Genomic DNA, 21,568 nt, shown 5'->3' with positions numbered 1-21,568 from the left:
GGAATTGAGCTGATTAGAAGAAATTCAAATAATTAGTTATCAGACTGCAATGGCTTATGTATATAGCCCACTCTTGATTGAATCTAAGATGCGATTTTCAGGTAAGCATTTTTTTTCATAGTCATTTTTACATTCAACACAAAAAATCATGAATTTTCTCTAAATTTTGGCCGAGATATTTAAACCAACTAGATAAGCATTTCTTACGATAGTACCAGACATACATTTATAGATGAATCCCAAGCAAATGATTTGAAGCTCAGGATGAGAACCTGGCTAATTTAGGCCATAGTTTTTGATGTTGATACATGTTCTTGTATCTGAACTGCAAGGAATAAGATCAGTGCTTCAGACTCTGCTTAGGGTTCTTCTTTTAGAAAGGAAAAACAACCGTAGTGAACTAAAAAGGCAAACAAAATATATCAGGAAGGTTTCGTCGTTGTCTCCAGGAAACAGCGTATAGTATACACTAAAATTCAATAAAATTTATATGCTCGAGAGAGTGCACATTCCAATATTTTATGCATACTGTAAAATCTACACCGAAGAAGTTTGTAAAGGATTCCCCCACACCAAGATTTGTTCTCTATATCTTTGTTCCGTACATGATTCCTGTGTCTGCCTATGCTCTGCTATTATTTAAAGTTTAAACCAGTATAACCAATGTTGACAAAATTTCCTAGGCACTTCATTAGCCTCATCAAATAATTTCTTTGGAAAATTATTCTTCAGATGCATAAGCTGTTTGATGAATACTACAAAAGTTTATATTAAAAATTGTGCCTCCTTGTTTGCTCCATCCCTCAGCTCCCTCCCCAAACTATAAATCGAACCATATAACTTCTACTTTGAGTAAATATTGCAGTAGCAGAAAAGCCTTTTACCTCTTTTCGGTGAATTTGAATGCAATGGCGAAAGTTGGGTGGATATATCTGGCATTCTTAGCGTTGCAATTGCTTCAATCTTTTGCTCAAAGTAATTTCCTTTTTGCAATTAATTATTTTTTAATTTTGCATGCATGTTATCAATTCAATTTGCATGTCACTTGATTAGGAGCTATGGATTGCTGTATTTCTATTAATCTGAGTGGAACCAGCAATCTGATGACGCCCATGCTTGTGTTCCCTTTATTTTGTTATTAGTCGATTGCAGAAATTAAATTACACGCTTTTGCTTCAAGTGAAACTTAGAGACTTATCTGTTTTTTACCTTCTCCCCACTGGCTTGCTCATGAGCTGCTCTGTATATTTTTGCTCAGCTGGTAAGTTGGTAATGTGTTTCTGAGAACTGATTCATAAAAGAATGCGCGTTAATTTATAAAGTCTAGTTTTAGTACTCAAATTATTTAATTTATCCTAAGATACTGAGATGGATACTATTGATACTCTGGTTTGTTAATGTGATGTTACCTAATGCTGTTATTTTCTCATTAGAACATAGTTGTGTTTAATTAGTTTTTTCCAGAAACATGTTAGCCTACATAAAGATCATATTCATCTCTGTAAATGAGAGTTAATCTGACTATGTTCATCATACATTTGAATTATGTACAGATACAAATTTGGATGTCTCGGGGTGGCAGAGTATTGATTGTGGCACGAATGAGACACGATGGGAAGGTATGCTCCAGTGGGACGTCGATTCAGATTACACTCAAACAGGATCGAATTCAAATATACTAGTACAGAATGAAACAATCAGGGAAGAGTTTAACACCCTCAGATTCTTTCCAAACAGCACCCAAGATAACTGTTACATTGTACCTGCTGAGACACAAATTATCCGATACATACTACGTGCTGGATTTTACTATGGCAACTATGACGGTCTCTCTAGCCCTCCCACGTTCAATCTCTTCATTAATGATGTAAAATGGGCAACTGTCAACACGTCAAAAAATAACGGTGAACCATATTATGAAGAGATCAATTATGAAAACAATGGATCAGGGTTTTTCAAAATTTGCTTAGTGCAGATAAAAGATGGAGGAGTTCCATTTATCAGTTCAATTGAAGCTGTGGTTTTATGGGACAAATTGTATTCCCAGATGGAGGATAACGCGACATATAATCTTGTCACTAGGACCAACCTTGGAGGGGATGAAATCAGGTATGATCTCCGTTGTCTTATGATCAAGTTTGTTACACAGCACAAAAAATACGATTTGTTATGGACTATTGAACTTTTGAAAAGCTCAAAATTATATATTTCAGATTCGACCCTCTGAAATTTGATGAAATGTACAACCGTGTATGGAGCAAGGGAGTTACACCATCTAATTGCGACAACTTCATTGGTTACACAGACGTGACTGCCACAATTGAGAACTACCCTCCTTATCTTGTACTTATGGATTCTGTTCAACCTACAGACACAGATACAATCATTTTGACTGTTGATCTTCCTCAATCAGCCCCGCAAACAGCTTACTTTGTTTTCTACGTAACAGAACTAAAAGAAAAAAGTTCTATTGAAAGAAGAGCTATGAAACTAGAAATTGCTGGGAAATATCAAGGGACTGTGGAAGCGCCATCTAAAGGAGAGACCGCAGTAATAACCAAGTATCCAGTGACTGTATCAGGTCCAACTATTAATATAAGATTGACACGCGACAAAAATTCTACTTTACCACCAATGATAGCTGGGATGGAAGTATTCACAAAATGGGATACAGGTGCGAATCACACAGATCACTCGGCTGCAGCTGCTGGGGTATATATAACATCTGCGATTTCGCTGATGATTCCTTTTGTATTTTTATTGGTAGCATGAAGGTGGTATAACACATTGTGAAGCACAATGGACAATGGTATCTTGGTAACTACAATAAAGGTCACATATCTTTGATAACTTAAACCTGGAAATGACAATTTCATCTGAGAATATATGATTTTGTTCTTGTGTACTTGTTTGGAATTCCATTTTTCCTTTTTAATATGAAAACAATTTTTAATATTTTGACTCAAGATAAAGATGGAAAGGAATTTCAGAATCACTATCAAAACATTAAAGTTCTAAAATTTTATCAACAGTAAAGTAGCTGAAAGATAAGCTTTTTCCAATTAACATAAAACATATTGTAAATTTATATAGTGAGCTATCAAGTTATCACCATTTTTAAGATCACAATATAACTTAATTAGACCGTATTGTATCTTTAATGTTTCCTCCAACTCGAAAACCCATTTTAAGTTCAAAAGTCACTCATCGTTCTGTTCAAGTGTGGATCACTAGGATGAACGATGCATAATGAACTCAGAACGGACACTAAATGTAAATTTTTGGATATCAATCAAAGAAGACATCAACAAACAGGCCCCATTGAAATTATATTATATGACTGAAATAGCAAAAAAATATGTTTTGTGTTGATTTCACTTTGCAATTTGCATGCGACCAATGTGATGGATCTCTTAGGCCATAGTTCATATTAAAATCAGTCGCAGATTCATTCATAAACTCAAGCGGAGGACTTGAAGTTTAGGATGAAAACCTGGGTACTTTAGGCCATAGTTCGCTATATAAGTTTATATCTTGCTGACTGGCCTGCAAGGAAAGGATAAATGCTTGCTTGGCAGTTTCTAAGGTTCCCAATGTCAAAATAAAATTTGCTTGAGGTGAAATCAGTAAAAACTAGAAATTAATTCAAGTGATTACACACTCTGCCGGTCTGCCTGGTGATCTTTTTTCTGAGAGGGGAACAAAGCCACAGTAACTTAAAAAAGATTCTTACAAAGAATTCATCTTCCTAGAAATTGGGGGTTCATAGAAAATTCTTGAAATGTTTATATGCTTGAGTGAAGGCACATTCCAATTGTTTTGTATATATTGTAAAATCTATTCAGTAAAAGAAGTTTGTCGAGGATCTCCAATAAGATTTGTTTTTATCACTCTGTTCCATTGGTAATACCCGCATCTGCCTACACAGGCTTTAAATATTTTAAACCGGTGAAGACAATGTTGTAATACATTTATCATGAATCTTCGTCGGAAATTTACCTCAGACGGTTGTTTGATGATTACTACAAAACAGACATTCTAAAACGGTGCCTCTTGTTTGCACTATAAATCAGACCCTTTACCTCCTCTTTCAACTAAATCTTGCGAAACCATCAAGCTCTCTGACATACGTTTCTCAGTGAACTTGCACGCAATGAGTAAAGCTGGATGGATATCTTTCCTGTTCTTGGCCTTGCAGTCGCATATATGTTTTTCCCAAAGTAATTTGCTATTCTTGCATTGAGTTTAGTATTGTATGCATTTATTATATCATCACATTTTCGTTACTTAATTGGGATCTACAGATTGTTTTATGGTAATGGTTGTCTGCAGAAATTAACTATTTGAAGCCTTTTCTTGTTTTTGTTATAAAGTCTTAAGAAGTGCAATCCTGAATTCTTTTCTTCTAGATATAAGATCACTAGTTATTAGCCCCCCTGCTGGTCTGCACCAATTTTCTTGATTGTGTGTTACATAATGAGCTTTCTGGGGTACTGATCCATGACTTGCCTGCTACAACCAGGCATCGATAAAGAGATCTATAACGTTAACTTTCGTGACAAACTTTATACTGTAAACTCAACTTTGGTTTTCAATGTTATCACTCTGAAGTTTATGCACGTCTCATCAGGTCGAATGTTGGTGACTTGGTGGTATGTCATAGAACCACGTAGCACTAAAATTTCTAGCTTAAACAAACAAGATACTGCAAGCATTCATACCATTTTTATTGTAAAAAAATAGTGTTTGAGAGTCCATATAATTTATATATTTGAATTCTGCAGTTGGGCTTTTGGATATCACTGGGTGGATTATAATTGATTGTGGCATAAACGATCCACGATGGGATGAAGCGCTCCTCTGGGATCCTGATTCTGATTACACGCAAACAGGATCGAATAAGCAGGTTCAGAAAGGAACAAGCAGGGAAGAATTCAACACCCTCAGGGTTTTTCCAAACAGCAGCCAAGATAACTGCTACATTGTTCCTGCTGAGACACAAACTATTCGATACATCATCCGGGCTGGTTTTTACTATGGCAACTATGACGGTCTCTCCAGCCCTCCCACGTTCGATCTCTTCATTAATGATGTAAAATGGACAACTGTTGATACGTCAGGAAATAATGGTGAACCATTTTACGAAGAAATCATGTATGAAAACAACGGATCAGGATTTTTTAAAATCTGCTTGAAGCAGATTAAAGATGGAGGCGTACCGTTTATCAGTTCACTAGAAGCTGTGGTTTTATCGGACAAAATGTATTCCCAGATGGAGAAAAATGCCACATATAATCTTGTCACTCGGACCAACCTTGGAGGCGAAGAAATCAGGTATACTTCAGCTTCTCATGATCAACTTATTATTAACAACTATAGATTTATGAAGGATTCTGGTCCCGGCAATCGATTGCCACCTTTTAACTGGCAAGTTATTTTTAGTCGTCGGATAAATATCCAACGGCCAGGATTATAACAAAAATTTAATATATTTAGCACTTTTCAACCGCAGGACGGGCAACATGACCCCGTCAAGCAATTAAAAAGTGCAGGACGAATCCCATCAAATGGTTAAAAGGGCTAGACATATTAAGAAAAATGTTATAATCCAGAAAGCTGAATAGCTCAAAACTATGTATTTCATATTTTTTTCTTGATAATTAAACACTCGCACACACCAGCCTTGTCCTTAACAAGGTTCGACCCTCTATACATTGAACCAAGAGTTCGTTAATACGTACTTTAGGTTTGATCCTCTAAGATTCGACGAGCTTCACAACCGTATATGGAGCAAGGGAGTTGCGCTATCCAACTGCCACAACTCTACAGGTTTCATCGATGTGACTGCAACAAACGAGAACTCCCCTCCTACTATCGTACTCAGAGATTCCATCGAATCCAACGGCTCCGATCCCATCATTCTCACAGTCGATCTTCCTCAACGGACCTCGCAATCAGCCTACATTGTGTTCTACATAACAGAACTCGTCATAAAAAACTCTAATCAAACCAGAATCATGAGAATCGAGATCGATGGTGAGGATCAGGGGACGCTGGAAGCGCCAAGTGTTGGCGAGACCTCAGTAGTTACGAAATATCCAGTGGCGGTTTCAGGTCCGAGTATTAATATAACATTGATGCGTACCAAAGAGTCTAGTTTGCCGCCGATGATCGCGGCGATGGAAGTGTTCACGAAATGGAGTAGCGAGGTGAAGCAGAATCACACAGCTCCGGCGTCTGAAGCTGCGGGGGCTTATTCGTCATTCGCATTGTCGTTGATGATTCCTTTGGTGTTTTTGTTGGTGGCGACGTGAAGGTGGTGAAACACATCGTACTTTGCAATTGTATCTTCGCAAGTTGTTGTTATTGGAGTCAAAATAATGGAAATTTTATATGAGAATAATTTGCTTGTGTTGTTTTTAAGTTAGAATTTAGAATTCCATTTTATATTCGGGAAAAAGTTTGAATATTATGATTCGGAATTTGGAGCTTGGAATGTCTCCGTTATTTGTGTTGCGATTTATAAAATAAAACACCGGAAAATTTAAATATTTTATTTGGGTGTAAGTTTAAAAAGAATCATAAACATTATACCATAGAGTACTTTTCTCTTTCCTTTAAAGAAAATACAGATAATAAATCATATAACACTATATCATATTTGAGTCATTATGAAATTGTGATTGTGATAAAAGGGTCAGACCACTTTATACGGGATAAATAATGTAAATGAATAGTACTAATTACATAAGTGCATCTAAAAATAAGATGCCCAAACAAATTAAAAAATAAAAGAGCTATACATTTTACAATACCTTTTACGAGTGGATAAAATAAATTAAATCTAAACCGTGCAAAATCACAACTTATTTTTACAGATCGGTCCAGTTCAATATTTTTCGTGATTTCCAACGGAATTCTGCGATCAAAAAATTTTGTTCGGTGGTGAATTTGTTTTCTTGTGAATTGTGATACGAAAAGATGTAAGGGTAAGCGAAAAGAAAAAAAAAATGAAAATAAGAAACAGTCGCAAGATTGTCATCACATTATACATAAGTGATAAATAAAATTCGGTAAAATAATAATTTTTTTCAATATTAGATAAATTATAAAAGTAACAAGATATAGTCTATTAGAGCATCTCCAATCATCTAAAACCCTTGGCTAAAAAGTGAGTTGGCATACTTAAAATAAAAAAATTTAGCCAACAACTCCAAAAACTCAACTCCAACCATGCTCACCTGTTGTCTATAAATTTAGCCAATCTCCTATGGATGGCTAAATTTGTCGAACCTCTATAGGTCTGTAAGAAAATCTGCAGGAAGATTGTACATCATTTATTACCATATTGAACTGATATATTCTATTTTAACAATTTAAAATATTAATAACATACTATTTTTAAATTATAGCCAACCAATATAGCCAGTACCATTGAAACAAAATGTCTTACAGATTCACCAAATTTTACATAATGTATTACAGGTCTAATTTAACCAACGATTATAGTCAACACCGTTGGAGATGCTCTTATTCTTTTCAATAAAGGAAATGACAAAGAAAATCTCGTTATGAGTTCAATAATTTTCAAATATAAATCTTTACATTGTTCAAATATCCGTCCAGAAATTTAATATGATTAATATTAAAATTTATAAAGAAGAACTAAGTGGTCATCGAAAGTATACTTGACAAAATTAAAATTTTGGGGCATAATTTATTTAACAAAGTTTTTCCAAGTTCTATATATACTATCCCAGTTTCGTCGAGTTTTGCTCATCTAATTTATCTGAATTTTACTCACGTGATTTTTTCAGAAATATCCCACTAAATTGACATGATACAATCTCTTTAAATTTTCAACTGTCGGTAATTAAGAAAAGAAAAATTGTTTTAATTATAATACACGTATATATTAAATTAATAATTATAATAATCCTCCTCTTACTTGCATCAAAAGCTCTTTGCAATCTACAACTAAGGTTAGAAATTAAATCCTTGCCAAAAGAAAAAGAAATTAAGAATAAAATATACGACGATAACAATATTAATATTAGCACCCAATTTACCAAATTAAATGTTTTATCGAGTTAATGGGTGATCGATAACGCATGATTTGACATCAAATTATTAAATCAATCAATCCCATCTAATCTAGAAACATTTTGCAAAGAATATCAAGTTTTTTTGCATACCATTTATAACCAAGATTCCAGTTGTCTACCGGTATTTCATTTCGTTATACCTAAAAAGCCCAATAAAACACCTCACAATATTGACTGATTTACCATACTCACAATCGTATTACTATATACAGTATTAAAAAATATATTTGCTCACGCAAATTGTTGGCAAATAGTAGATGACCCACACACACCTAAACCTAATTAATTTCGTCCATCCAAACCCTCTGGTGAGTAAACAAGAAAACTTTCACTAATATTTTATTTTTCAATCAACTTCAAATTTCACCCTCCACGTGTCACATCAGATACTCGATATGGAAGACGTGCAGATTTATCGATATTAGGAGGTGTTGGTCACCTCACTCTTTTACTTCCCCAACACATAATTAACATGCATATAAACCCTACTATAAGTCTTCTAATTTATATATACTCATATTCATCAACAAAGCTTCATATTTATATGCACAATTCTCGCTGAGTTTTGTACAGAGATGACAACTCAAAGCAATTCACCTATAAGAAATAGCATGCCGTTTTTTAATTTAAGGGAGGATATCGAGCCTTCGCGGCTTCGAAGCTCGCCGACTCTCGGCCAGCTGCTCAAGTGCGTGGGAGATGTGAGGAAGGATGTTGTGGGAGACGAAACGCCGCCGCATCAGTCGCTTGACTTGAGCGACGATGCGATGAGCACGGACTCTCGGGCTATGCCGTTTGTGCTGGCGTTTAATAATTTGACGTATAGTGTTAAGGTTCGGCGCAAGATGAAGGTGCCGGCTTTGTTTACGAGTCAAGCTCCTGAGATCAATCCTGTTGCGGGGGAGAGTACTATGTATTCGAATACGAAGACTTTGCTTAATGACATTTCGGGGGAGGCACGAGACGGGGAGATTCTTGCGGTGCTGGGCGCTTCGGGGTCGGGGAAGTCGACGTTGATCGATGCGTTAGCGAATCGGATTGCGAAAGGGAGTTTGAAGGGGAAGGTCACACTCAATGGCGAACATTTGGAGTCGAGATTGCTTAAAGTGATCTCGGCTTATGTGATGCAAGATGATCTTCTTTTTCCCATGCTCACTGTTGAAGAAACCCTGATGTTCGCAGCTGAGTTTCGTCTCCCTAGAACACTTTCAAAATCGAAAAAGAAGCTGAGAGTGCAAGCTCTAATTGATCAATTAGGCCTCCGTAACGCTGCCAACACAGTCATTGGAGACGAAGGCCACCGCGGTGTCTCGGGTGGGGAACGCCGCCGTGTCTCAATTGGGATCGACATAATCCATGATCCAATTCTACTCTTTCTAGATGAGCCAACCTCAGGGCTTGATTCCACGTCAGCATACATGGTAGTGAAGGTTTTACAAAGAATTGCTCAGAGTGGAAGCATAGTAATGATGTCCGTGCACCAACCGAGCTACCGAATCCTCGGCTTACTCGACAGATTGCTGTTTTTATCGCGCGGCCAGACGGTTTACAGCGGCTCTCCTGCAAACCTCCCATTGTACTTTTCGGATTTCGGCCATCCGATTCCTGAAAATGAGAACCGGACCGAGTTCGCCCTGGACCGAATCCGCGAACTCGAAGGCTCCCCTGGAGGGACACGAAGCCTAGTCGAGTTCAACAAATCATGGCAAAGCCTAAAAAGGAGTCGTCGAAATTTCGACCAAACCCCAAGCCCCGCACACAATCTATCACTCAAAGAAGCCATAAGCGCAAGCATTTCACGAGGCAAACTCGTTTCAGGAGCAACTAACGACGTCAATCCCGCTTCCATGGTTCCCACATTCGCCAATCCGGCGTGGATCGAAATGGCCGTGTTATCCAAAAGATCATTCACAAACTCTCGTCGAATGCCAGAGCTTTTCGGTATTCGACTAGGCGCTGTTATGGTCACCGGATTTATTTTAGCCACAATGTTCTGGAACCTCGACAATTCACCGAAAGGCGTTCAAGAGCGTCTCGGCTTTTTCGCCTTTGCGATGTCCACAACATTCTACACCTGCGCAGACGCGCTCCCTGTTTTTCTCCAGGAACGTTACATATTCATGAGAGAAACGGCTTACAACGCCTATCGTCGATCCTCGTATGTTTTATCACATTCGCTAGTCGTTTTACCTTCTCTGATCTTCCTCTCTTTCGCGTTCTCGGCCACTACATTTTGGGCAGTCGGCCTAGACGGTGGCCTATCCGGCTTCCTCTTCTACTTCCTCATGATCTTCGCGGCCTTTTGGGCCGGAAGCTCATTCGTGACGTTCCTCTCGGGAGTCGTTCCTCACGTAATGCTCGGTTACACAATCGTCGTCGCGATACTCGCCTACTTTCTTCTGTTCAGCGGATTCTTCATAACCCGAGACCGAATCCCGGGCTACTGGATATGGTTCCACTACATTTCACTAGTGAAATACCCTTACGAAGGCGTTCTACAAAACGAATTCGAGAATCCCACAAAATGCTTCGTCAAGGGTGTACAAATTTTCGACAACTCGCCATTAGGCCAGGTGCCGAATGCGATGAAACTGAACCTTCTGAAGAGCATGAGCAAGACGCTGGGAATGCCGATCAATGCACGCACTTGCTTGACAACAGGGGCGGATATATTGCAGCAACAAGGGATCACGGATTTGAGCAAGTGGAATTGCTTGTGGGTGACTGTGGCTTGGGGTTTCTTCTTTAGGATACTTTTTTACTTTTGTTTACTGTTGGGCAGTAAGAACAAGAGAAGTTAAAAAAAAAAGCAGTAATTAAGTTATGTGAGGGCAAAACAAAAAAGAAAATAAATCGTCTTGTATTTTGGAGGTTGTTTAATTTCATGTATTTATAATTCGTGATAATTGTTACATTTGTGACCTTTGTAATGGCAATATTATTTTTTTTTTGAAGAAGTAATGGCAATATTATTAATCGCTTTGTAGGTGACTGACTTTAATCTAAAATCGTTGGGTTAGGTTGGCGTTTCTTGAAAACAAAATAGCAATACGTAAAACCTATGCGGCTATGCGTGTAGATCGATTATTGTTTGCGGTTTTTACTTCGGGGTTGTGTGAAGCAAAAGCAAGTCAAATTTTAAAATTGATGTTTATTTCAGTAATTTCATATAATAATGATACTAGTAATAATTATTATTGTTTATTTGTATTCTATTTGATATTTTTGGAAACGGAAAGCCAGCTCTCATTACCAAAAAAGAGTTTTGAAAATATTTAATTCTTAATATATAATTTTGGATAGTCCATTCAATTAATTAGAAAGCAGTCACGGCGTAGAAATGAGTAAAGTGTGGGCAATATTTGTATAAATTTCATATAACAAAAAGGACAATAACCATTTATTCTACTATTGATCCATTCATCTAAAATTTCAATTAATTTAAGTACTTAAAATTTTCACTATATTGTTAGGGACTTGCGCGTAAAATTTCTTAGTGCTCGTTTGGTTGCCTCTCTAATACCCAGGAATTTCAACTTCCTAGGAAGTAACTATAGATGAAGTTATAAACCTACCCCGTCCTTGGTCATTAGAAATTCCCATGATTTTAAATTCCACTGTAACAACCAAACAATTTTTTTCACTTCCTATATATTTTAATTACCAGGAAATTACTACTTCCCATAGGAAGTTAATTCCCGGATGCAACCAAACAAGCACTTGGAAAGAAAACAAATAGGTCACAAATATTTTAAGAAAATAAATCGATCACACTTAAAAAGAAAACTGAAAACACAAAGCCGCCCGCCCATCTGGTTTTGGTACATTTCAGAACACAGGTCTGCTCTAGGCCCAATCCACATAAGCTAGAGTAAATGTAAATGTATGCTGGATGCTCAACCAGTCTATGACCTGTTTGGCCGGCTGGGCTTTTAAACAGAAGTAGTCTTTCTAAAGTAATTTTTTGACTTATAAATCATAATAGTTTATATTTTTAAGAGAAAAAATTGCTCGGTGGTCAACAACGTCTGTAATTCTGTATCATATTAATTATTTTATCATAAAAGATGATTTATAAAAAGATTATAATTTTTTGAAAAATGTGAAGTAAAATAAATGAAAGAATATTCTTATTTAGATTATTTTTTATTTTAGATTTATGAATTCAGAATTTAGCCTTTTACTAAATATTTTTTAAAAAAATTATATATATGAATATGATATGAGAATAGTGACAAAAACATCAAATTTGATGTCAAAAAGTAAATCTAAATGATGTAATGTTGATGATATATGAATTTGAAATATTTTAATTTGTGATATACATGTGAATTTAGGAGGGTTCTATATATTAATCAGAGTCAATTAGATAATTGTAAAAAAAACATTTATGCGACCTATTAAATAAAAAAAAGAGAAATACATTATTTATATTAAAGTCTAAAATTTTTAATTTTTAATATGCCAAGAATCCATATATAATTTTCAAAAGTTTCAGTACTTATTCTGAATCAAATTTTGACTAGGTAGATAATATTTTTTTTTTGATAAAAAGAAATCAATTCATTAATCAAAAGCCATACGGCATCTACAAATACAATCGAAATTGGACAGACGCTGAATAATATCGCGGTTGAATCCTTCCTTCTTGGAGAGACAACTAAGCGATTTGAAGATTATTTGAATATATACACTTGTTTCAATCTGATTGGTTTTCACCTGAATGTTCTGAACCTTCAAACCTGAATCAAACCCATGAAAATCATGCCGATTTATAACCTCGGTCATGGAGAACATCAAATCACACTAAAACAAAACAAACCAACTCTCACAAGAGGGAGAGACTAACAAAACCCAAATAAATTGGGAACTTATTGAATGGAAAATAAGATTTCAAAACAAGAAAATAGAAAAAAAGAAGAAATCGTGGCTTTCCACCGGTGGAAACCGATGGAAGCCCCTTCAAAAATCTCTAATGGAGGCTAGGGTTTTGAGAGAGAGAAAGAGTGAGGTAGATAATATTATAATAGCCTCTATATCCTAACAAATTTGAATATCAAAAGGATAAATTCAAACGTGTTTCTTTATCAATTTTTTTTTAAATTACCGCACTTGTTAATATTATTGATGCTATTAAGTTACAAATATTATACTAACTAGCTTATAACCGTGCAATGCACATGGTTTTTTTAATTTTATATAATTTTATTTTTAATATATTTAAAATGATGAAAAAAATAATTTATCAATAATAAACTATATAATTAAATAAAAATAAAATATGAAATATGAAATAATATATATTTTTCAAGTCAAGACAATTTGTATATTTTTAATATTATGCATAATATTATTTTTATTTAATATGTTGTTTAAGAAAATATATTAGATAAAATTGATTTTGTAACGGTGAGATTTATATACTTCTAGAAATAAAATTAGTAGTTAATAAATTTGTTTTGGATTAGAAAAGAGAGATAAACATGTAAAAGACATAATTTATTTTAGGTTAAGAAAGGAATTATAGATATGCAAGTAGATATTAGTTGAATTATAGAAGTGAACAATTCTTTTTTCTAATTTGACGATCCTTATTTGTTTTGTATAAGATCCAACGGATGATAAAATTTTGATAGTAATATGACCATGCAACTAAATTATCTCAAATTTGTTTTGAATTAAAAAAGGAATCATAAACATGTAAAAGGCATAATTTATTTTAGATTAGGAAAAGGAATCATAAATATACAAGTAGATATTGGTTGACTTATAGAATAAAATAATTTTTTTTTTCTAATCTAACGTCACTTATTTGCTTTATATATCCAAGAGATTATAAGCTTTTGATAGTAAGGTGATCATGTAACCAAATTATCTCCTTACACTTATTATATATAAAACTAACTTATAGCTCGTGCAAGGCACGAGAGCTTTTTAGTTATTTATAAATTTTTTAAATATATCGTAAGTGGTGTGAAAAAAATTAATTTATAAATAATAAATTAAAATTTTTAATTAAATAAAATTTGAAATTATGATTTGTTTGTAAGTCAGAACTATTGTAAAAATATAGGGTTAAATAGCTAATTCATCACTAACCTGGCTCGAAACTTGCAACTGAGTCATGTTGTTGAAAAAACTTTCAAACGCATCACCAAATAATTAAAAACTTTCAAAATCATCATTCTCCGTCAGTTTCGTTAAGTAATTAACGGAAAGTTCAAAAAAAAATTAAAAAAACAAAAAAAATCAAAAAAATTGGAAAAAAATCGTGAAAAATTCTGAAAAAATTCAACAAAATCTGATTATTTTTTTTTGAAAAATGTGATCAATAAAATAAATGAAAATCAAAAAATTAAAAAAATGGAAAACAAAAAGTTTCAAACCTTTTTTTTTATTCTTTTCAATTTTTCTAAAATCCGAAAAAAAAAACATGACACCAAATTTTTTTCATATTCTTTTAAGATTTTTGAATTTTTTCAGAATATTTTTGAACTTTAGAATTTTTGTCAGAATTTTTTGAATTTATTATGAATTTTCTGTTTTTTCTCCAGATTTTTCTGAATTTTTTAAGAGTTTTTTAGATTTTTTTCATTTTTTTAAAAAAATGTTTTTGAACTTTCCGTTAATTACTTAACGGAACTGACGGAGAATGATGCTTTTGAAAGTTTTTAATTACTTGGTGATGCGTTTGAAAGTTTTTTCAACAACATGACTCAGTTGCAAGTTTCGAGCCAGGTTAGTGATGAATTAGCTATTTAACCCTAAAAATATATAGGTTCTACATTTCAGACTTGTTCCTGTAAAAAAAAAAACTGGTTACACATGTTCGATCATCCGACAATGGCGATGCAGTATAAAATACACCGTCACAGTCATTAAGGGCTTCAAATAAACTATTGTAATCAAGTCATTCTTTTTCTCTTATGTATCATGCCAAAGTATTAAATTTTTTCTATCAAATTTTAATATATATTGAGTAGAATATGTGACGTCAACTTCCATTAGATTATATTTATAAATGTATTTTATATTACAATTATTATAATATGATTTAAATTTGGCTTACTAATTTTAAAATATATTAGATAAAAATAATTTTGTAACAGTGCGATTTATATGATTCTACAATTAAAACTGGTAGGAAATATTTATTTTGGATTAAAATATCCGACTTTAATTTTAATATATATTATAAAAAAAATAATTTGTGACGGTGCGATTTATATGATTCTACAATTAAAATTGGTAGGAAATATTTATTTTGGATTAAAAAAATCATAAACACGTGAAAGACAGAATTTGTTTTGGATTCAGAAAAAGAATTATAAACATGCAAGTAGATATCAGTTGCCTTATACAACAGAAGTTAATTTTGTTCCAATCTAACGGTACTTATTTGTTCAATATACGATCCAACAGATGATAAGCTTTTGGACCATGTGATCATGCGACCAAATTATGTCACTTACGCTTATTATATATAAGTTTATAATATATAATATAATAAGAGGTCATGTTCCTCCCAGAAACATTAGCCTAAGAATCCTTACAACCTTCTGGTACTAATAAGGATTCTGCAGCGGAACTGCACATAAAAAAATGTCGTGTTTATGTATTAAATCTTAAAATTATTTTTGAACAAACAGAACGAATTCAAAAAACATGTATTGATTCTGAAAATCTATTTTAAATTGAGTGTATCTATGGTTTCATTTTAAGGACTATTTCTCTCTTCAACGTGACCATAAAATAAGTTAATTTGAGTTTTAAATTGTAAAAGAAGTCATTGACCAAAGTATAAGTTGTTGACTTTGGACTGCCTCAAAAAGTTGGATAAGAAAATAAATGTGTAAAAACAAATATTTGACTGGTAGAAAGCATCAGCATGTGAGACGGATCAAATTCAAATATATAAAAACAGTATTGACTAGTAGGTAGAGCATCAAGCATGTGAGACCGATCTGGTTGTACGGTGCACGGACAGATGCTAGCTGTCACTTTACATTAAAATATTCAGCTGGAGTGAAACACACCCCGTAGAATAATATGGATGGTGAAGCAGAGTACGCGGCTGCCACAGCCGGGGATAGTGAGGCCATTGTTGATTGGGAGAAGCTAGCAGATCTGGAGATCAACTATGAAGCTATTCATCACACTGTAACCAAGTATAGAGATTTTGCACACAGAGAATTCATAACTGAGAAGCTTGCAAACAAAGAACTATTGTTCAAGTTGAACGGTGATGATGAAACTGCACTTCACCTTGCAGCCAAGAAGGGACACTTAGAAGTGTGTGATGCCCTCATTGCTGCAGCCAGAATACTGGATTCTCGATCAGCTACTGATATTCATCCCTCGCATCCAATAAGTTCATGTTATGAATATGTGTGGCATCGTAATCGACATAAGGAGACTGCCTTACACCTAGCACTCACCAATGCTCACCTGGATACTGCTTGGGCAATAATAGGGGAGAGCATTCCACGTAGTGGACGTGATATCAAAAACCATCTCGGTGAAACTCCAGTCTACCTTGCCATCAAATTAGGCTACGAAGATATTATCAAACCGATGTGCGAGTCCTGGAAAGATAGTGTACCTCTAGATGGTCCTGATGATACTTCAACTGCTTTGCACACTGCTATTATCAACTTCCCAAGAGGTATGTAGTAGTATATTACTACTACTATAGTGCTACATATATAAGATATGCAATAATTTAAATACGTTACACTTTTCTGTTATCCATTTTCCAAAAATAAATATTTCAATGTACTTATTTCAAGTTTCACATTTTTTTTGAATTTTTACTTAATTGAAATATTTTGTGCAACTAAAAAAGAGAGCTAACAAGAAAGTAATAATTAACACTTGTGCTTCACTTGCAGAAAAAGGGAGGAGTCATTTGATTATAGAATTGATAAAATCCCGCAAAAGAGATAAAATGTCATATTCGGGTTACGAAGCGGTATTTGATAAAACTGACCAGAAATATGACACTGTCTTAAGCCTGTCAGTTCGAGAATTTCAATTTGAAGTGGTTGAGACGATATTAGCTGAAGATCCTGCATATAAAAATGGACGTGTGAGAAAAAGTAAGGATTTCATATTTCTACTCTCCGTAGTTCCCAGGAAGCCGGAAAAGGAGTACACAAATATGATCAACTTACTCAAGAGAAGTTACCAAGCCAAAAAAGACATTGGGCATGAAAATCAGACAGCTCTGCATACTGCTATTATAAAACGCGATGAAGGTATGCAACTTGCTTAAATATTGGTTGTTTTAGAAATACATGTTGAACCTTCTCTCTCGAATGTTACCAATCGGATGGGACTGAGGGAGTAACAATTAAGTCTATATATTGATCAAATTTATAGAGCATATTTTCTATTATTATATATATTTACACGTGAAACCAAATTTTGGAATGTAGATTCTGTACTTAGACTCTTGAAAGACCATGGTGACGAACTAGCAAGTAAAGCTGACTTTGAACGGTGGACACCCCTGCATTACGCTGCATATTATGATTTTGAATCGGTACTTGATAAACTACATGTTGGGTATAAAGCGGAGGAGTACGAGTCTGCGAACAAAAAATGGTGGGTACCAACACCACTTCACGTGGCAGCGAGAGAAGGGCACACTTTTACATTGATAAAACTTATGGAACTATTACCAACTTATTTATATGTCGCTGCTGATAGCCTTACTCGTCAAAATATACTACACTTAGCGGTGCTTGCAAGTGAAAAAGATATGGTAGTGCACATTTTAAAGAAGTGTCCAGAAGAGCATATTAAAAAGATTCTGAATCAGCAGGATGTCAACGGTGATACACCGCTTCATCTGCTCATTCGCGACGGTTGTTTTGTTCCAGAACTCATAAAGCATGAGAAGGTTGATAGAACGCTGAAAAACAAACAACAGTGGACTTCTTTCGACATGTTGTATTTTAAAGATCAAATCGTAGCAGATCAGGTAAGTGCTGTTAACCAATATATGATCGTCAGTCTATTTTTCGCCTAAAGACTAATTTAGTTTATAGTTGCTCTTTTTGTACTAATTTAGATGGTTGAGTATTCTTAGTACTAGTTAGTAAGTAGTAACCCCAAAGTTTCAGAACCTTGTTCACAAGACAACAGTACGTTATTAGATTTTTGTTTACAAAACCATTTCAGTTGCCCAAACTCATCTACAACCCTTCAATTGTAGGTAAAAATTAAGAAAGCACTTGATGATTTCCAAGCTCAAGATCAGCAACGGAATTTTTGGCAAACCTTGATGTCATGGCGGGGAAGCATCAATAAGAAATCTAAAATGCCAAAAAGTTTACTGGCCCCTAGTAGACTGAGGAGAAAAAATGCTGAATTTGTGAAAGGCAAGAAATTGTTGATAAAAAAAAATCTTATGCAAAAGAAGGATGAGCTTGATCGGTACAGGCAAAGGACCAACACTCAAATTATTGTTACAGCTCTCATTACTACAGTAGCTTTTACGGTTGGATTCACGATGCCTGGCGGATTATATCAAGATGGGGATCTGAAAGGAATGGTAGTACTTTCCAACAAGAAAGCTTTCATTGCATTTATGGTATGTGATGCACTAGCTCTCCTACTATCAACGTCTTCCTTGTTCCTCTACTTTATCGCTTCCATGTATGAAGATCCCCACAGTGTGTCAAGACTCAATAATGCATCAGCTGGCCTCAACATCGTTTCTGTTATCGCCATGATGTTAACTTTTATCACCGGAACTTATCTGGTGTTATCCCACTCGCGAGCATTGGCCATTACTGTCTGCGTCATATCTAGCTTTTTTTTCCTTCTCGTTGTTATTGGTCTATTGATCAAGTGGAGATACGATCGAAGACAAGAAAAGCTTAATGAAGTTTGAAGTGTGTTTACGTTCATCCTCATTTTCGATTTCCAAATTTATTTACAGTTCAGATGTTGTGAGGTTCAATCTATATTCATGACATTGTAAGAATCATATGAATTTATAAATTTTTTCTGAATAGGGTATCTTTTCTTCCCTTTGCATGTGTATTTACGCCCTTTCTTCGTGAATCTGCTTATTTTCACACTTATACACAAAATTAGGACATACATGCCCAAGGGAATTCGCAAACAAAAAAATTTTGTTCAAGGGAATTTCAATAATAAAACTGCACTTCACTTTGCAGCAGACGGGGACACACTAAACTGGTTGAGGTCCTCATTGGCGCAGCCAGACATATGGCTTCTTATTCAGCTAATGATGATGCTTATAAGCCAATAAGTTCTCTGATGATTTTGTCTGGCATACTAATAACTGTAATAAGCCAATAAGTTGTTTAGGAGTCCTGCATTGCATAATACTCCCTTTGTAATTGTTCGATTAGCAGGCTTCGCTTGCAGCAAAGGAAAAGGGGAGAGACTTGGTTATGGAACTTATCAACGCACTCGAACCGTACGATACCATCAAGATGGAGACCTCAAAGGAATGGTAATCCTTTCCCACAAAAAAGCTTTCATTGCATTTATGGTATCAGACTATCAGACGAATTAGCTCTACTACTGTCAACATCTTCTTTGTTTTTCTACTTCATAGCATCAATGTATGAAGATCCTGTTTCGAAACTCAATAATGCATCAACCGTCCTCAAATTCATAAACACAAAAAATATATCCTGTATGCTGTATTTGGATGCTTCCCTTTAGAGCACTATATATATGTGAAGCATCTAATTCATAAACATCATAAAAATATATCCCATCACAAAAGCCTTTATATTTATTAAATCACTTAAAATAACCTTCTTTCTACTAACTTACTGCGGATACACTTCTCATTCAACACAACTAGAACATGAATTTTTACATTGTAGAACAATAATGTGGATGCTTATGCTCCATGTTTATTAGCACCCTAGCTGATCAACTGAAAGCTGTCGATTTTAACAAAATCGCAGGAATCATTTCCAGTGATCAGCGTGCCAAGATATTGAACACTGGTCGAGACCTCCACTATGCCTTTTGACAGAGTTCTGGCTCAGCTTCCCAATCCAAAAATGAATATTTGTTCAGAAGATTTGACATGCAACTCGAGCTTGTACCAGGCGACTCGGCTGAAACTGTTCCAACTATTTATGTTAGTTATTCATCATCTTATAACATCATAATGGATATACTATTGTCCAGAAAAACATGTGATCCCTATATTTGCCAGCTCACCTATTTGTTTGTTAGTCCCTCCCACAACTATTTTTTGTTTCTTTATATTTCAACAATTTTATTTCATTTAGTTCTTTATTGTTCAACAGTTATTAAATATAATAAAATTTTATAATATAAAAATCAACTATTCACTACTTTTCTCCATTACTTTACTATTTTTCTTCATTATATTTATTTTATATATTAAATATCAAACGATTTTGCTGCTTCCCTCACTTTTTGTTACTCGGACGAGTTGGCAAGTTATAGTGGCGATATGGGCTGTATCCACATATTTGTCTGCTTATATGGGCCACATAAGAGGTCGGTATTACATGCTAGCCCAGTAGAGGTCGGTACTACAGCCAGCCCCACCACTGATACTTTTATAAAGTAAGAACGGGGATCTATCAATAAAGTCCACGTGTCACTCGCTCGTTGTACCACGTTAAGATGCTATACTCGCTCAGCACATCAAAAAGCAGCTTGATTTGTTGCGTAAAGTAATCAACTTTATTGATACTCGTAGCCTATAGGATAACATTGAATAATAACGGTATCAGTGATGATAACAATGAATAATAGTAATAACATCAATGACTCATCAAACAAAATTTTTTCAGCTATAAATATAGCAGAGCTCTCTCCTTAACACAAATTCAAGACCTTCAATCTACTAAAGCTTTTGCTCACTACTAAATTCGTCTTTCATTCCAAAAAAATTTCTGATTCTGTCACTGACAGCACGTAATAAATACTGATTCCGTCGCTGACTACGTGGTGATAAGATAGAATGGGGTTATGCGTGCAGTGTGGTACTCGCAGCAACCCATGCAGGTGTAAGGTAGTGGGACCGACGCTTGGATTTGTGGCCATGGTTGTGACGGCGGTGGTGGAGTGGCCGGTGGGAGCTGTGGTTTACATATTCAAGCACGCTAAGGGGAGACGTATAATGGGTCATCCGGCCACCGTGGTGTATCCTAAGGTCAGCCGTTGTATTCCCATCTAGACAACAACTCTCCTGCCGCTCCCTTTCAAGTTTCAGCTGCTACCCCATCAGAATTGTCTTGAATACTTTGTGTTGTATCTTTTCCTCTGTTTTTGTAGTGCTCTTGTAATCTTGTTACTCCGCCGGTCTATCTCTCTTGCCTCCTACTAATTTCTTTACGGTATTTATATAATATTTTAAACTGTCATTTTATAACTTATTTTTGAATTTTAAATTTTAAATTTTTATTCAAAATAATTTATAAAATTTATTA

At 34.9% G+C, this 21,568-nt stretch overlaps 5 protein-coding genes and 1 long non-coding RNA gene across 6 annotated transcripts; 5 read left to right on the top strand and 1 right to left on the bottom strand.

The window, feature by feature from the left end:
• The first annotated feature begins 870 nt into the window (after nucleotides 1–870).
• LOC135152405 (probable LRR receptor-like serine/threonine-protein kinase At1g07550) lies at nucleotides 871–2,877 on the top strand. The gene is made up of 3 exons (XM_064092642.1): nucleotides 871–975; nucleotides 1,554–2,109; nucleotides 2,214–2,877. The coding sequence occupies exons 1-3, from the start codon at nucleotides 909–911 to the stop codon at nucleotides 2,770–2,772; spliced, it is 1,182 nt and encodes a 393-aa protein (XP_063948712.1). The 5' UTR covers nucleotides 871–908; the 3' UTR covers nucleotides 2,773–2,877.
• Nucleotides 2,878–4,087: 1,210 nt separating this feature from the next.
• On the top strand, nucleotides 4,088–6,392 carry LOC135152435 (probable LRR receptor-like serine/threonine-protein kinase At1g07550). The gene is made up of 3 exons (XM_064092744.1): nucleotides 4,088–4,220; nucleotides 4,785–5,334; nucleotides 5,747–6,392. The coding sequence occupies exons 1-3, from the start codon at nucleotides 4,154–4,156 to the stop codon at nucleotides 6,312–6,314; spliced, it is 1,185 nt and encodes a 394-aa protein (XP_063948814.1). The 5' UTR covers nucleotides 4,088–4,153; the 3' UTR covers nucleotides 6,315–6,392.
• Nucleotides 6,393–8,610: 2,218 nt separating this feature from the next.
• On the top strand, nucleotides 8,611–11,062 carry LOC108216826 (ABC transporter G family member 6). The gene has a single exon (XM_017389670.2). It carries the CDS (start codon nucleotides 8,681–8,683, stop codon nucleotides 10,904–10,906), a length of 2,226 nt encoding a protein of 741 aa, XP_017245159.1. The 5' UTR covers nucleotides 8,611–8,680; the 3' UTR covers nucleotides 10,907–11,062.
• Nucleotides 11,063–16,021: 4,959 nt separating this feature from the next.
• LOC108216899 (uncharacterized) lies at nucleotides 16,022–19,144 on the top strand. The gene is made up of 4 exons (XM_017389757.2): nucleotides 16,022–16,770; nucleotides 16,997–17,362; nucleotides 17,543–18,090; nucleotides 18,325–19,144. Exons 1-4 carry the CDS (start codon nucleotides 16,155–16,157, stop codon nucleotides 19,003–19,005), a joined length of 2,211 nt encoding a protein of 736 aa, XP_017245246.1. The 5' UTR covers nucleotides 16,022–16,154; the 3' UTR covers nucleotides 19,006–19,144.
• Nucleotides 16,689–17,564, bottom strand: LOC135151947 (uncharacterized). The gene is made up of 3 exons (XR_010290929.1): nucleotides 17,279–17,564; nucleotides 17,095–17,173; nucleotides 16,689–16,802 (listed from the first exon to the last, which is right to left on the bottom strand). It is a non-coding gene; the product is annotated as an uncharacterized LOC135151947 (long non-coding RNA).
• Nucleotides 19,145–20,904: 1,760 nt separating the features above from the next.
• LOC108217736 (uncharacterized) lies at nucleotides 20,905–21,502 on the top strand. Its single transcript, XM_017390615.2, has one exon. The coding sequence runs from the start codon at nucleotides 21,100–21,102 to the stop codon at nucleotides 21,313–21,315; it is 216 nt and encodes a 71-aa protein (XP_017246104.1). The 5' UTR covers nucleotides 20,905–21,099; the 3' UTR covers nucleotides 21,316–21,502.
• Nucleotides 21,503–21,568: the final 66 nt, after the last annotated feature.

Source organism: Daucus carota, chromosome 4, assembly GCF_001625215.2.
Source record: "Daucus carota subsp. sativus chromosome 4, DH1 v3.0, whole genome shotgun sequence".
In the NCBI taxonomy this organism is placed as follows: Eukaryota; Viridiplantae; Streptophyta; class Magnoliopsida; order Apiales; family Apiaceae; genus Daucus; species Daucus carota.
This window is presented reverse-complemented; position numbering and strand designations above follow the sequence as displayed.